We start from the raw sequence: 15,968 nt of genomic DNA on the forward strand, positions 1-15,968 counted from the left end.
TATAAGATGTTTTTGTATTTATTTAGGTTGCCTTTAATTTCAGCTGTGTTTTGTATTTTTTAGTATACAAGTCTTTCATCTTTCTGGTTACGTTTATTGCTAAGTATTTTGATTTTATTGTAAATGGGATTATTTTAATTTCCTCTTTGAATTCATTGCTACTGTATAGAAATACAACTGATTTTTGTGTGTTGATTTTGTGTTTTGCAGCTTTGCTGAATTTGCTTATTAGCTCTAACAGGCTTTTTTGTGTGGGCTCTTTAGGATTTTCTACATAAAACATCATGTCATTTGTGAATAAAGATAGTTTAACAGCTTTCTTTCCAATTTGGATGCCTATTTATTTTATTATTGCCCAGTTGCTCTGGCTAGAACTTCAGTACTGTGTTGAATAGAAGTGGTGAAAATGGGGGGGTGGGGTGGGAGAGCACCTGGCTGGCTCAGTTGATAGAGTATGCAACTCTTGATCTGGGGGTTTATTAGTTTGAGCCCCGTGTTGGGTGTCAAAGATTACTTAAAAATAAAATATTTGAAAAATAAATTAAATTAAAAAAAAAAAAAAGTAATGAAAGCGGGAATCCGTGTCTTGTCTCTGACCATTTTTCCTCCTAAATAACTGCCTGCTTTTATGATACTGTTTGTTGAGTATCCTATACCTCTCTCCTTCCTCTTCCCCCCATTTGCCATCTTTGTAATTTGCGAAGTTCCTATATGTGTGTATTGGGTGAATGAAGCATGAGCAAATGCCTGTATAATCTGATCTCTCTGCACTTGTTCATCCCCATTTCTTGTATTTTCCTCTCTTAAGCACCACAGGTTTTGTGTTGCTTATACTTCTTGTAAGATACCAGTTATTCATGCTTTCATTTATGTTTTATGTACCTTCACATCTTTGTGACTTTGCACAAGCTGTTTTTTCTACTTAGACATGTCATTCCCTACTTGTTTACGTGGCATACTCCTGGTCATTGTTCAGGTTTATTCATGCACTGTGATCTTCACTCCCCTAGGTGAAAATAAATCCACTTTCTGTGTTTATTTTATTTATTTGTGTATTCTTTTTTTAGTTTATTTTTGAGAGAGACAGAATGCAAGTGGGGGAGGGGCAGAGAGAGAGGGAGATACAGAATCTGACATGGGGCTTGAACTCATGAACCAGGAGATCATGACCTGAGCCGAAGTTGGATGCTTAATCGACTGAGCCACCCAGACAACCCTCTGTTTATTTTAAATGTGGGCATACTTTTCTTATGGTACTTATTAGACTGGCTCCTTGATAGTCTCATGAAAATTCTCAAGTTTGATTATAAAAAAAGAGAAAGTCATTAGATACAGTTGTACAAATAGCAGTAAACATTGACAGCAAGAATAGTGATAGATAATGATAAGTGGACATAATTTTCCAGGTTCTTCATCTCATTCAGTAGAGGCTTTTTGTTGTTGTTCTTATTTATCATTGAAATGACCAAAATACAGTGATAAGAAAAAAATCTACATTATTATTTGACATGAGAAGGGTCCTACCCATTTATTTGAGACTTAGAGGATTTTTTGTTCATTTTTATTGAGAAATCACTATACATTTAAGGTGTACAGCATGATGGTTTGATTTCCATGTATTGGAAAATGATTACAGTAGGTTCAACTAACATCCATCTTCTTGTATAAATCCAATCAAAAGAAAAGAAAGGAAGGAGAAAATTTTCTTGTGATGAGAACTTTTAGGATTTACTGTCAACATTTCTCTGTATCACACAGCAGTGTTAGCAATAGTTACCATGTTGTATTACCTCCCTGGTACTTATTTATCTCGTTAACTGGAAGTTTGTATCTTTTGACCACCTTCCTCCAATTCCGAAACTGAGGGGATTTTGATAGTAAACAGTGTAAGCATCCACAAAAACTTGGGTAAGAGCTGATGCCTACGTTTTCTGTGAAGATGAACAAATGTTAGGCATGTGAAAAATTCAGCTCCTCAGAGACTCAACGGGGTGCCTGTGTGGCCCTGACTGGTTCCTCGACTCTTGGTCAGAGGTCATGATCTCAGTTTGTGAGATTGAGCCCTGTGTCAGGCTCTGCACTGAGAAGCCTGCTTGGGATTCTCTCTCCATCTCTCTCTCTCTCTCTCTCTTTCTCTCTGCCCCTCCCCTGCTTATGTGCACGAGCTCTCTTTCTCAAAATAAATTAATAGACTTAAAAAATTTAAGACTCACTAGCAAAATAGTGCAAAATACCAAGTTAGCTTGACAAAAATCTCTGCATTTGGGAAAAAGATTTTTAAGCTGAATATTCTGCGAAAGCATTTAAAACACATAAAGGTCTCAAATCTTTGTGATAGGCAGTTCTGAAAGAAAAGACCCTGAGGTGATACAATGACCAAAGAAATAATGTAAGAATACCTCTGAGCTGAAGAAAGCCTTGAATTTCAAGATCAAAGGGGACCGGAAAGTCTTCACCAGGAATATATTTAAAAAGCAGGAAAACCTGCATGAATTTCTGCATGCATCCTGATGACTTTTCTAAGTATTCAGGATAAATAAAAAGCCCCTGCAAGGTAGAAAAACAAGTAATCTTTAGAGAAGAACCAATGACATTTGCATCAGACAAATGCACTCTGACATTGGATGCCAGAAGATAATGGAGAAATGTCACCCAAGAGCTGAGAGAAATGGAATAGGTGTAGAAAGTAGGTTTGGGCAGTGAAGCCAAATACAATCTAGAGTTAACGCTAAATAGTTATAATTATACTTGTAAACCTTACTTAAATGATAAATATTTTTGAAATAATTGCACATGTTAAAAAATATGGATGCAAAGTTCTAGCTTATTTCAAGAAGATTTGGGGGATTGAGCTGTAGGAAGAGAGAAGTGAAACCTATAGTAATTGTACTATATATTTACCAGTAGGGATTTATTAATAGATATTTTCACATTAATAGAAATATATAAGTCCAAACATGCTTTTGCAAAATTTTAAGACTAATTCCTGGTAAAATAGGAATGGTGCTTTTACTTCTAAATTACTGGAAGTAAAGAGGAACAAAGAAAATGTGATTAATACAGAAAAAAACGGGGAAAAGGAAATAAGGAAGCATAACATAGAAAACAGCTAATCGTTTCTGGGTGAAAGAATAAATCAAGACTGCCATTAAAGACTAGAAAATAATGAGATGACACTATTCTAAACTTAGAGGATTTGAAGTTTAGAAGTTTGGACAGTCTTTAAAGTAAGAAAAACAAAAAAGAATATTAATGAGCTAAGTATTGTATTCAAGCTAGAAGAATGATAAAATGAAACAAAGCTTTAGAAGGGCAGATTGAATACACAGGAAAGGTAGAAATGAATGAGTAAGCATTTCCTCTCCCTTTCCAAATAGGTAGTTCAATTTTACCTATGATTATAGCCCTAAAACTAATGTGTCATCGACAGATATTATCTACAGATAAAGTATAAAACACCATTCCCAAATTTATTCTGGGAATATAAAGAATTAGTAACACTATATATAGTGTTGTATAGTGTTACATAGTTATATAGTGTTACCATAGTAACACTATATAGTAACACTATAGAATTCATCCTCATTGATTAAAGGACAAAAAAAAGTGTAGTCATATTGAGATCAGTTAAAATTAAGCAACAAAAATTTTTTGAATACTTAAGAATATACTTAGGAAATGTGTTGGGTTTTACAGTTGCACCAAAAACCTTAAAATACCTAGGAATAAACCTAACCAAAGAGGTGAAGGTCTATACACTGAAAACTATAGAAAGCTTATAAAAGAAATTGAAGAAGACACACACACAGAAAAGAAAAGTATTCCATGCTCTTGGATTGGAGGAACATACACTGTTAAAATGTCAATACTACCTGAAGCAATCTACGTATTCAGTGCAATCCCTATCAAAATAACACCAGCATTCTTCACAGAGCTAGAACAAACAATCCTAAAATTTGTATGGAACCAGAAAAGATCCCTAATAGCCAAAGCAATCCTGAAAAAGAAAACCAAAGCTGGAGGCATCACAATCCCAGACTTCAAGATGTATTACAAAACTGTAATCATCAAGATAATATGGTACTGGCACAAAAACAGACACTCAGATCAATGGAACAGAATAGAGAACCCAGAAATGGGCCCACAAACATATGGCCAACTAATCTTTGACAAAGCAGGAAAGAATATCCAATGGAATAAAGACAGTCACTTCAGCAAGTGGTGCTGGGAAAACTGGACAGCGACATGCAGAAGAATGAACCTGGACCACTTTCTTACACCATACACAAAAATAAACTCAAAATGGATGAAAGACCTAAACATAAGACAGGAAGCCATCAAAATCCTTGAGGAGAAAGCAGGCAGAAACCTCTTTGATCTTGGCCACAGCAACTTCTTACTCAACACATCTCTGGAGGCAAGGGAAACAAAAGCAAAAATGAACTATGAAAAGCTGCACAGCGAAGGAAACAGTCAGCGAAACTAAAAGGCAACCGATGGAATGGGAGAAGATATTTGCAAATGACATATCAGATAAAGGGTTAGTATCCAAAATCTGTAAAGAACTTATCAAACTCAACACCCAAAAAACAAATAATCCAGTGAAGAAATGGGCAAAAGACATGAATAGATACTTCTCCAAAGAAGACATCCAGATGGCCAACCGACACATGAAAAAATGCTCAACATCATTCATCACCAGGGAAATACAAATCAAAACCACAGTGAGACACCACCTTACACGTGTGAGAATGGCTTACATTAACAACTCAGGCAACAACAAATGTTGGCAGGATGTGGAGAAAGGATCTCTTTTGCACTGCTGGTGGGAATGCAAACTGGTGCAGCCACTCTGGAAAACATTATGGAGGTTCTTCAAAAGATTAAAAATAGAACTACCCTATGACCCAGCAATTGTACTACTAGGTATTTATCCAAGGGATACAGGTGTGCTGTTTCGAAGGGACATATGCACCCTATTTATAGTAGCACTGTCAACAATAGCCAAAGTATGGAAAGAGCCTAAATGTCCATCGATGGATGAATGGATAAAGAAGATGTGGGATATATATACAATGAAGTATTACTCAGAATCTGAAAGAATGAAATCTTGCCATTTGCAACTGCGTGGATGGAACTGGCGGGTATTATGCTAAGCGAAATAAGTCGGTCAGAGAAAGACAAATATCATATGACTTCACACATATGAGGACTTTAAGACAGAGAACAGATCAACATAAGGGAAGGGAAATAAAAACAGGGAGGGGGACAAAACATAAGAGACTCTTAAATATGGAGAACAGAGGGTTACTAGAGGGGTTGTGGGTGGGGGGATGGGCTAAATGGGTAAGGGGCATTAAGGAATCTACTCCTGAAATCATTGTTGTACTATATGCTAACTAATTTGGATGTAAATTAAAAAGAAGTAAAATTTAAAAAATTGTATTAAAGAAAAAAAAATGGATTCTACCAGACCAGAAGGTAGTGTTTGCATTTAAGCTGCTGAACAGTTATTTAGTGCTATAAATAGTCCCAAATACTATGCTAAAGATTTTTCTCTTAAAAGAATAAAGTTATTATAAGAATTGAAAAAAAAAAAAAAGAATGTGCTTTTTACCTTGTTGGCACAGGATATCTCCTGCCCATTTCCACCCCTGACCCCTAGTGGCAAAACCAGTACCCAGGGCAGGCAGACGTGAGAAGGACACAGGTCAGCAGAGCCCTTTTTATCTGCAACGAAGCCCAGCGATTTCTGCTTGTTCTCTGGCTGGAACTGTGTCGCATGACTATTCTTACCTGTATTGGAGACTGGGAAATACAGGTTTTTAGTTGGGCTAACTGTAAGTTGGAAAGTAAAATTAGGAACTTTGATTAAAAAATGGGTATTGGGATAGGCGACTAGTATGTACCTCTGGAGCTGCTTTTTTAAGTATTGGATAGGTTCTGTGTTGAGTCGACTCTAGTCTGGCATGGTGAAGAAAAAGAAGTATTAGGGGTTCTAGTCTTCCTAAATGCACTGAAATTAAAGAAAGGTAAAGAAGAACAAATAATAACATTGGAAATGAGAGAATGGACCCTGTAAGAGTTATGTGGTTTTTTATTTTAATTAACTGAGAAAATAGAATGTATTTGTTACGAATATATTTCTTAACCCAAGAACTTGGCTGTTTTATGATGTTTTGTAAATTAAAATTTCTTCCCTACCTCTATACTTGGGGCTCCGTCTATTTAATTTTTTTTTTTTTTTTTTTTTTTTTGGTAACATCAGTAATGATTTGTCACAGTGTACACAAATAAGTGTGTTTCTTTAGGCTAAAAATTGGAATCAGAAACTGACAGATAAACTTAACTGTGGCAAATAGGTTTAAATTTTTTTTAATGTTTTATTTTTGAGAGAGCGCAAGTGGGAGCAAGTAGGGGAGGAGCAGAGAGAGCGAGACACAGAATCTGAAGCAGGCTCCAGGCTCTGAGCTGTCATCACAGAGCCCAACATGGGACTTGAGCCCACGAACCTAAAGATCATGACCTGAGCGAGATCATAACTGACTGAGCCACCCAGGTGCCCCCGGAAAATAGGCTTATATGTATAACACAAGCATTGAAGAAGGGCTCATATAATGGAGGGACCCTCTGTGCCCAATAAAAAAATTTTTTTTCTTAATTGAAGAAGTTCTTGATATAATCCGGATAGCAATCCCTTATCAGATACATGATTTGCAATGATTTTTCTCCCATTCTGTGGATTGCAGCAACTTTTCAATCTGATTTTAAAACTATATAGCATTAGAACTGATATTATACTTGTATTTATTAGAATTTTAGTTTATTTTAAAGTAATATATGAACTCAAGAATATATAAATATATGGTTTAAAACCCAAATGGCACAAAAAGTGCTCAATAAAAAGGAGTTAAAAGGACAGGTTACTTTAGAAAGAAAGAGGGGCAGGGTAGGGGAAAGCCTTTAGCTATATCTGATTTATGGGGTTTTCTTTTTTTAATTATGTAAGTTTCAGGTGTACAACTTTACTGTTTGACATCTGCGTACATGACAAAGTGATTACCACCACAAGACTAGTTACCATCCATCACCATGCAGTTGGCCTCATTCATCCATTTCACCCACCCTTAAACCCCCTTCCACATAGGTAACCTCTAGTTTGCTCTCTGTATCTGTGAGGTTTTTATTTTGTTTTGTTTTGTTTTTTATTTTTTTAAAAAAAAATTTTTTTTAACGTTTATTTTTGAGACAGAGAGAGACAGAGCATGAAGGGGGGAGGGGCAGAGAGAGAAGGAGACACAGAATCGGAAGCAGGCTCCAGGCTCTGAGCCATCAGCCCAGAGCCTGACGCGGGGCTTGAACTCACGGACCGCGAGATGGTGACCTTAGCTGAAGTCGGACGCTTAACCGACTGCGCCACCCAGGTGCCCCTATTTTGTTTTGTTTTGTTTTGTTTTTAGATTTTACATGTGAGTGACTCATACAGTATTTGTCTTTCTCCTGTGACTTATTTCACTTAGCATACCTCAAGGTCTATCTATGCTGTAACAAATGGCAAGGTTTCATTCTTGTTTATGGCTGAGTAGTAGTCCATTGTTTTATTTACATATATTTCACATCTTTATCCTTTCATCTATCAATGGACGTTTAAGTTCTTTCCACATCTTGGCTGTTGTAAATAATGCTGCAATGATGTGTTTTATTCCTTTTCTAAAAAGATTTGAATGAGATACTCAAAGTGGCAATAAATGTTTAATTTCACTGATGGTAACATGAATGTGATGTATATTTTTGTTTGGTAGCTTTCATTATTAAAACAACTCTTTAGTTACATAAATCTGTACCCTTCCCTAGATGTTCACTTTTCCTCCCTGGAAGTTACTAACTTCTCATCTTCTTCTAGAAGTATTCAGTGTATTCTCAGGCATATATATGTTTGAGTGGAGTGCTGCCTCCCCCCATGAGAGCCTATTCTTTTGTACTTTCTTTCACTACACAGTGTATCTTTGAAATCCTGTCATATCACTGTAGCACTTAGTGTCCTTTTTCCTGATTCCCATGTATTCTGCTGCGTTGGTGCATTGTGATTTATCTCCCCAGTTCACTCCTGAAGGACACTTAACATTCTTGCTAATTTTTCACTGTTAAGTACAGTGCACATCCTTGTGTGTACATCTTCACACATACCTGTGTGGCTGTGTGATATAAAACCCTCCTAGAGGGTAAGGAGGGTGAATCAAATTTATGATCTTATTAAATCATTCTCAAACATTGTATCTGTGTACGTTCTGTCAGTCATGTATGAGAATGCTTCTTCACTCTTACCTGCATAGTGTTTCAGAATTTTTTATTCTCACCAATTTGTGTCTCTACAGTTGATACAGAAGAGCTATTAACAGAAAACCGTATGTTTTAGTATTATTTCATATTAATATTTTTTATATGTTACTAACTTGCAATATGAAATTATTTGTACTTTGTAGTGTTTCAACTCTATAAAGTGTTTCAGATTATGCAAATAAATATAAGCTGAGACCTGTTTAATTTTACATATAAAATTTATTACTTAATGTTTAAGAATGTTTATAATTAATGTGTGGAAATAGTTGACACTTTTTCATCTTTTCAGCTAATTACAATTATTTGTTAATGCGTTCATGGAAAAGTATTTGAATCTGAAAGGTAGTATTTCTTTTTATTTTTTTTGAAAGGTAGTATTTCTAGCCAACTTTTTTTTTTTAATGTTTATTTTTTAGAGAGAGACAGAATGCAAGTGGGGAGGGGTAGATAGAGAGGGAGACACAGAATCCTAAGCGGGCTCCAGGCTCCAAGCTGTCATCACAGAGCCTGATGCAGGACCTGGACCCACAGACTGCAAGATCATGACCTGAGCTGAAGTCGGATGCTCAACCAGCAGAGCCACCCAGGCACTCCTCTATCCAACTTCTTATATGAGATTGTGTAACTTTGGTACTAAAACTGAATAAATAACATGCAAGTAGAAAATTAGAGGTCAGTTTAACTTAAAAACATAGGTGCTTACATTTTAAATTAAATAATGATGGTACATCCAGACAGTGGAATATTATTCTGCACTAAAGAGAAGTGAGCTATCAAGCCATGAAAAGACATAGAGGAAACTTGAGGTCATATTACTAAGTGAAAATCTGTTAATTGTAATTTAGCACATTACCAGAGTAAAGGAGAAAAGCTATATGATCACTTCCATAAATGTAGGGAACACATTGAATACAATTCAACACCCATTCATGATAAAAAAATGTTTAGTCAACTAGAAGTTGAAGAGAAACCATCTTAATTTGAAAAGGGTATATCGATCAGAAACCCAAAGCAAATGTTATGTTTAGTGGTTAAACCTTAGAGGCAGTTGTTTACAAATCAGGGGAAAAAGTATGTCTATTTGATATTGATTAGGCAGTCCCAGCCAATGAAATTAGATAAGTAAGGGAAATAAGAGGTGTGAATAAATAAGAAATATGAAATATAGGGAAGAGACAGAATGATCACTATTTGGTTATATTGAGAAATTCAGAGTCACTACAAAATAATAGAGAGCTCAGCTAGATTGCTGGATGAGAGAGAAGCATTAAAAGTCCGTAGAAACAATTGTGGGGTGTGTGTGTGTGTGTGGCAGATTGCATTTTCCAAAGTAGCCAAACCAACATACATTCTCTGCACACACAGTGTGACTGAGATTTCCTCCCACTGAGAGGTGGTCTGTGTTTCACTACTCTTTGCATCTTAGAAGGCTCAGTGGGTGAAAATACGAACTATAAAGTTACCTGTTCTGGGGCTGGTGGCATATAAGAGGGTGTGGAACCCACAGTAAGGTCATTTGCTAAGTGACTTCAATAATTTATTTATGCTTAATTTATAAAATTATCTGGTGCCTAACTTAAAATGCTTTTTCTCACATGTGATAGTGTGACCAAAGACCCAGTTAATTTTTGCTGTTAATGCACACTTTAAAACAATTTTTTAATGTTTATTTTTGAGAGAGAGAGAGAGAGAGAGAGAGAGAGAGTGAGTGGGAGAGGGACAGAGAGGGAGGCACAGAATCTGAGGCAGGATCCAGGCTCTGAGCTGTCAGCATACTTAACCGACTGAACCACCCAGCTGCCCCTCACTTTTTACCAGAATTCTCAGAAAAAACGTATTCTATTTGGGTGAAAAAACAAATTGGGTGATACACCAAATAGCTGAGTGCCTAGTGCAGCTGTGTCCTCACAGAATTTCTTCCATTGTAGAACACAGAAAACTGTAAGGGTCCTAAAATGAGCTTCTGGCCTAGTGGTGGTTGCTAAGCACTTATGGCTCTAGAAATAAAATTTGAGGATATTTCTGGACTCAAAGTAACAGTAAAGTGGCATAAAGATGAAGAAATAGATTAAAGGTTTTTTTTTTTTTTAATTTTTAATGTTTATTTATTTTTGAGAGAGAGAGTGTGAGCAGGGGAGGGGCAAGACAGAGGGAGACACAAAATCTGAAGCAGGGTCCAGCCTCTGAACTGTCAGCAGAGCCTGACACGGGGCTCAAACCCACAAACCATAAGATCATGACCTGAGCCAAAGTCAGCTGCTTAACTGAGCCACCCAGGTGCCCAAGATGAAGAAACAGATTAAAGTTTTAAGGTAGAAACTCCAAAACAGAGATGGGTATTATTGAGAGTTTAGTCAGAAATCTGAGTGTGATGTGTTTAGCCTAGATAACCTCCATTGCATTAGTTCTGTATTTCATAACGTGTTTAAGGTTACTTGTAGGGGTTGAATATTGCATGGCAATATATAAATTCATCAAGAGCAGAGACTTTGGTGCCTGAACGACCTTTGTTGTCCTGCCACTTACTGGTTTTGTGACCTTTGACAGATTGTTTTATCTCTCAGAGTCTGTCATTCCTCACAGGGATAACTGTTCCTACCAGTGTTGTCAGAATTGAAATAGATAACGTAGGCAACGTGCTTTGTGTTGTACTTGGCATATCATAAGTGTTCAATAAATGTTACTTTATACTGGCTGGGAAGGTATCTGTTTTGCTATATACAATTTAAGAGGAATATTAAAATATATTTTTGTTATTTTAAGGAAATTCGCAATGAGTCCCATGACTATCCTCATAGAGTGGCCAAGTTTCCAGAAAACAGAAATCGAAACAGATACAGAGATGTAAGCCCATGTAAGTATTTGTGGTTTTGTGTGCATGTGTATGTTGGTTTGTTTTAGGCAGGTTACGGTGAAAAAGTTTGGGATAGGGTTGATAAATACAGTGGTTTTTTTTGCATATTAACATAATAAGCGTTCTTTAAGGAAAAATTTCTAGGTCTAGAATAGAAGGAAGGAAAACTGCTCATAATTCATCCTTCAAACACAGCCACCGTTACTTTGGTGTACTTTCTACTAATCTGTTTTTCTTATGCATAATTTCCTTTCTTTAAAATAATTGTAGTCATATATGTGTGTATGTGTATTCATAAACATACTTCCTTTTCCTATTATTCCATAGGCTTTGTAAGTTTTACTTAAAATATTTATCAGTATAGTTTGCTTTTTTCCCCAAATTATAAAAGTTGTATGTACTCACTGCAGAAAACTTTTAAAACAGAAATATGTAAAGGAAAAAAACCTATAATTTAAAAACAAATAAAAACTTTTGGGTTTATATTCTTTTTGTATTTTTCCTAAACAAACATATATACACATTCTTTTAAATTTAAAATTAGAATCCTTCACATATTGATTATAGTTCTTTTCCCACATAGCAATACATTATAAACATTTTCCTACATTAAGTCTTTTAGTGGCTTTAATAGTGGCTTTGGATGTGCCATTCTTTTGTGTAACGGTTCCCTTGTGGTTGACCATTTGGATTCTGATGTACCCACTCATGTACATGCAATGATGGTTCGGTGTTAGTGTGCTGAGTCCTCCTGTATAGACTGAGTAATCTCACTCTATTCAAGGTCGCAGATTATATACCCTTATGTATGTTGTATTCCTTGTTAGAAGGATATGGACATTCCATTGAAAATCTAATTACTGGGGGGAAAGTCCATACTTTATTTCTTCCATGAACAATGTTTTTCCTTCTGTCAACCAAGTACATTTCCATGAAAAGTATGTTGGCTAATTTTGGACAAATCAGATGGACTAATCTGTTAAAATATTTCATGTCTGTTATCAATTACTTATTAAATACTAGGTTTCTCTTTCCATATGGTGTGGGTGTGTGTGCAGGCAATGGGGTTGTGGGCAGTGGTTGTAACATTCAGGTGCTCCTTCACCCTCTTCAAATTTCTGGTTGAATATCCTTGAGCTAGAGACACTAATCTCTAGTGTTTACCATGACTTTGAAGACCCTATGTTCCAGGTGTACACTTTGCTTTGTTGCCTTTAATTTAAAAAAAGAAAAAAACAAAAAACCAAACTTCTTGTTTTGATAATTGTAGATTTGCATGCAGTTGTGAGAAATAGCACAAGGGTATCTTGGCCTGGTTTTCCCCAGTGGTAACCTCTTACATAACTACAACCAGGAAATCCACGTGGATGCAACCCATTCAGATCTCCCCAGTTTTACCTGCACTTATTTGTGGCTGTGTTCAGTTCTTTGTGGCTCTGTTACACGGTAGAGTGTGGGATCACAGTCTGGGCACAGACCAGTGGACCAGCCCCACCACAAGATCCCTCCCTTTTGTGGCCCCAGCCACCTTGCTCCCTTCCTCCTATTCCAAGTCCCTAGTTGCCCTTGTTTTTTTACATAAATCTGTTGTAATTGCAATCACTGGATATGATAATTGATGTTTGAATTCCCTGATTAGTTTGATCAAATTGATCTAAATCGAGGAATTGGTAAAAATTGGAATGGAGATGCTTAAAAGTAAGACATTTGTAACTTAAATTCCTCTCAACTATACAAGTCAATGAAATGGTTGTGATTTGTCCCTTAAATGTTAGACTTATTTACCCAACTACGTGTTGGACAGGCCAAGTTGAAGGCTGCAAGGAGAGCTTGGTTGTTACCAAGTGTACTTAGTAACCCTGCCTCCATCCTCACTGGCTTGGGCTCTTTTTTCTGTAAGTCTTCTCAGGAAGAGAGCCATTCGCCTTGTATGGGTACCTAGTATTAGGGACAGGCATTTCTTCCTCAGAGGAGGTGTGGCCCCATGCCCCCTGCTGTCTTTCTGGCCACTCTCTATATATGGTGGTCTCCAAAGCTGCACTCTGCTATGGGCATGCCACTCAGTGAACCCTGTCCCTGCATCTTCTCCTTGTAGAAGCCTGGCTGTCCCCTGAGTAAACTACCTTTCTGTCTTTCTCAGGTAGAGGCTACTTGTTCTTGCTTCCCCTGTAACCACAGAGCTTCCTAGTCCAAGCCATTACTCTCCAACTTGCATATTAAAATGATCTCCTCTGAGACTCATGCCATCCAGACACATGACACTGCTGCCCTTGGATCTGTCCCGACTTCACAGTCCCCATGTCGCAGCCTCCTCTCACATATTTGCCAAAGGCTTGAATGCTGAGGACGCCGTTCACTGTCTTCCTCTTTGCCCTCTCCTCTCAGTACCTCTTTCTTTGTGCCTGGATGGCGTCGTGTCCCTGGGAAGGAACCATGTAATACCATAGACTTACAGTTCTGGACCTCTCAGCTCACAACCTGAAATCTTAAACGCCGCTATCTTGACGGCTACTTTCTGTCTTCTTAGCCCTTGACTTCACCAGGATCTTTAGTTCCTTGATTTTTTCACCTATTGTAGAACATTACTTCCTTCCCCACCTTACTTATTACTTAATGACTTTCTTATTGTTCTAATATATTGGAAAAATAATCTCTGTGGGTCTGTAATTCTCCCTAACCCCATGAAACTTTGCCTCAAGTAGTTTGTTGTTCAGCTTCTGTAAGCTGTCGTTGGGTTCATGTGTGCACTTGGGTAAGCTTGGGCACTGATTAGACCTGGGGTGCCTCACTGTCTGTCCTCCTACACACCGTTGTCATTCCCACTGCTCCTCCGCTCTGGCTTGTCCCAGAGGAAGCCAGCTCTCAACCCACCTTCATGCCCACTACTCTCAATGTGATCTGCCTTCAGTCCTGCAGAGAAACATTTTAAAAATCAGGAAATAACTCTTCAGCTTCCACCACCTGGAAAGTTAATATCTCTCTGCACTCATCTTAAGTCCCAGGAGAAGAACCTCCCTGCTCTGATCCTAGGTTTGTATCCCAATGCCTCATTCCTCCTCAGGGACCTCATTCTCTGTCATTACCACTCTTAATCATGTCTTCAACCTTTTTCTCACATCTCCTCTTCCTTATTCTATAAATGTGCTTCAGCCTCTTGTCATCTCAACCCTCTTCTCTCATCTCGGCTCCACTTGTCCTATTACCTGTGTGGACATAAGCACGTGCACACCTGTATGCACAGAGTCTCAAAAGAAGACATCATACTATTTGCCTCTCCATCCTCATCACCTATGCATTCTTCAGCCCATGGTTCTGCCCCAACCTCCCCACTGAAACCTTTATTCTAAAGTACCATTTTCAAGCTTTCTAGTTTGCAGTAAGGGACTTTCCATTGGTTTCTTTTCTTATCCCTCTGTGACTTTTGATAATGTTGACTCTGCCTTTCTTCCCTAAAACCATATTTTTTCTAATTTTGCTGTTACTTCTCTGGCTAGTCACCCATTTCAGAGCTTACCTTCCTCAGTTGACTTTGTCTTCTTCAGGGTTCTGTCTCTGTCTCTCCTCCTTCTCACTCTTAACAATTGTATGTATGAGTGGTCTCATTCTGTGGGTTTGTTACCATCTTTCTGCTTATCACCCTAAATCTCATCTTCAGCCTAGGTCTCTCTTCTCAGCCATAAACCCATTTATGCAAGGCACTCATCTCTGTGTGGATGTCCTGTAGCTGCCTCAGACTCAATATGTCTAGATACTGAGCTAGCATTCCTCCCACACAGTCCATTGGTCCCAGCCCTGAGACCTCCTTTTTTCCCCATCCATAAATGGTGCCACTGTTGGCACATTTACTGCAGCTAGAAACTCAGACTCCTTTCCCATTCAGGTCCCATATCTACTTGATAACTAAGTAATTATAATTCCATTTTCACAATGTGTGGGGTTTTGTTTTGTTTTGTTTTGTTTTTAGATTTTTAAGTAATCTCTGTACCCATTGTGGAGCTTGAACTCACAACCCCAAGATCAGGCATCACATTCTCCACCAACTGAACCAGCCAGGCATCCCCCAGTGTGACCAGTTTCTGGTATCATTACTTTTTTGGAACATCCTCCTCTTTCTGACCCAGAACAGTCAAAATCTTCTTCTAATTATCTACAACCACTTCCCCCTGGATGTTATTCTCACACAGTGGAGGAGGTCATGAAGGTGGTGACTCTCACTAAATCTAGACAGCCCCAGGAATGTGTATTTTTTAAACACTCTCAAGATGATGTGGATGTACCTTACCTGATTGATAGTCACTTTATCATTTAAAAATATATTTCCATACATAATACTTGACAGTTGTTGATTTGGTTCAGAAAACATGTATTGAAAACCAGCTACTGACAATATGCTTGCGTTGAGAATACCGTGAATATGTGTACCATGCCCTCTGATAATTATAGTCTAGTGGGAGATACAGACCTGTTGTGCTTTATGTATCATGAGCTAGTACTGTGTATTGGTGGAGCTGTGTCTGAGGAGTTAGGGGTGGCTTTTAAGAGAATACATGGTGGAGTGCCTGGGTGGTTTAGTCGGCTAAGTGTCCGACTTCAGCTCAGGTCAGTGATCTCATGGTTTGTGAGGTTGAACCCCGCATCGGGCTTTGTGCTAACAGCTCAGAGCCTGGAGCCTGCTTCAGATTTTGTGTCTCCCTCTCTCTCTGCCCTTTCCCCACTTGCACTGTCTTTCTCTCTCTCTCTCTCAAAAATAAACATTAAAAAAAAAAATACATAG

General features: G+C 37.8%; 1 protein-coding gene across 5 annotated transcripts in view; it reads left to right on the forward strand.

The window, feature by feature from the left end:
• Window positions 1-15,968, forward strand: part of PTPN2 (protein tyrosine phosphatase non-receptor type 2) — an 84,673-nt gene that overhangs the window by 11,849 nt on the left and 56,856 nt on the right. For 3 of the 5 annotated variants that reach the window (XM_027068413.2, XM_027068412.2, XM_027068414.2), the window contains exon 2: window positions 11,104-11,194. In XM_027068413.2, coding sequence (XP_026924214.1) covers window positions 11,104-11,194 — 91 coding nt within the window. Of the gene's footprint in view, window positions 1-11,103; window positions 11,195-15,968 lie in introns of those variants that run through there. The other 2 variants (XM_027068415.2, XM_053206748.1) reach the window with 2 other exon arrangements.

This window comes from Acinonyx jubatus, chromosome D3, assembly GCF_027475565.1.
Source record: "Acinonyx jubatus isolate Ajub_Pintada_27869175 chromosome D3, VMU_Ajub_asm_v1.0, whole genome shotgun sequence".
NCBI classification, from domain to species: Eukaryota; Metazoa; Chordata; class Mammalia; order Carnivora; family Felidae; genus Acinonyx; species Acinonyx jubatus.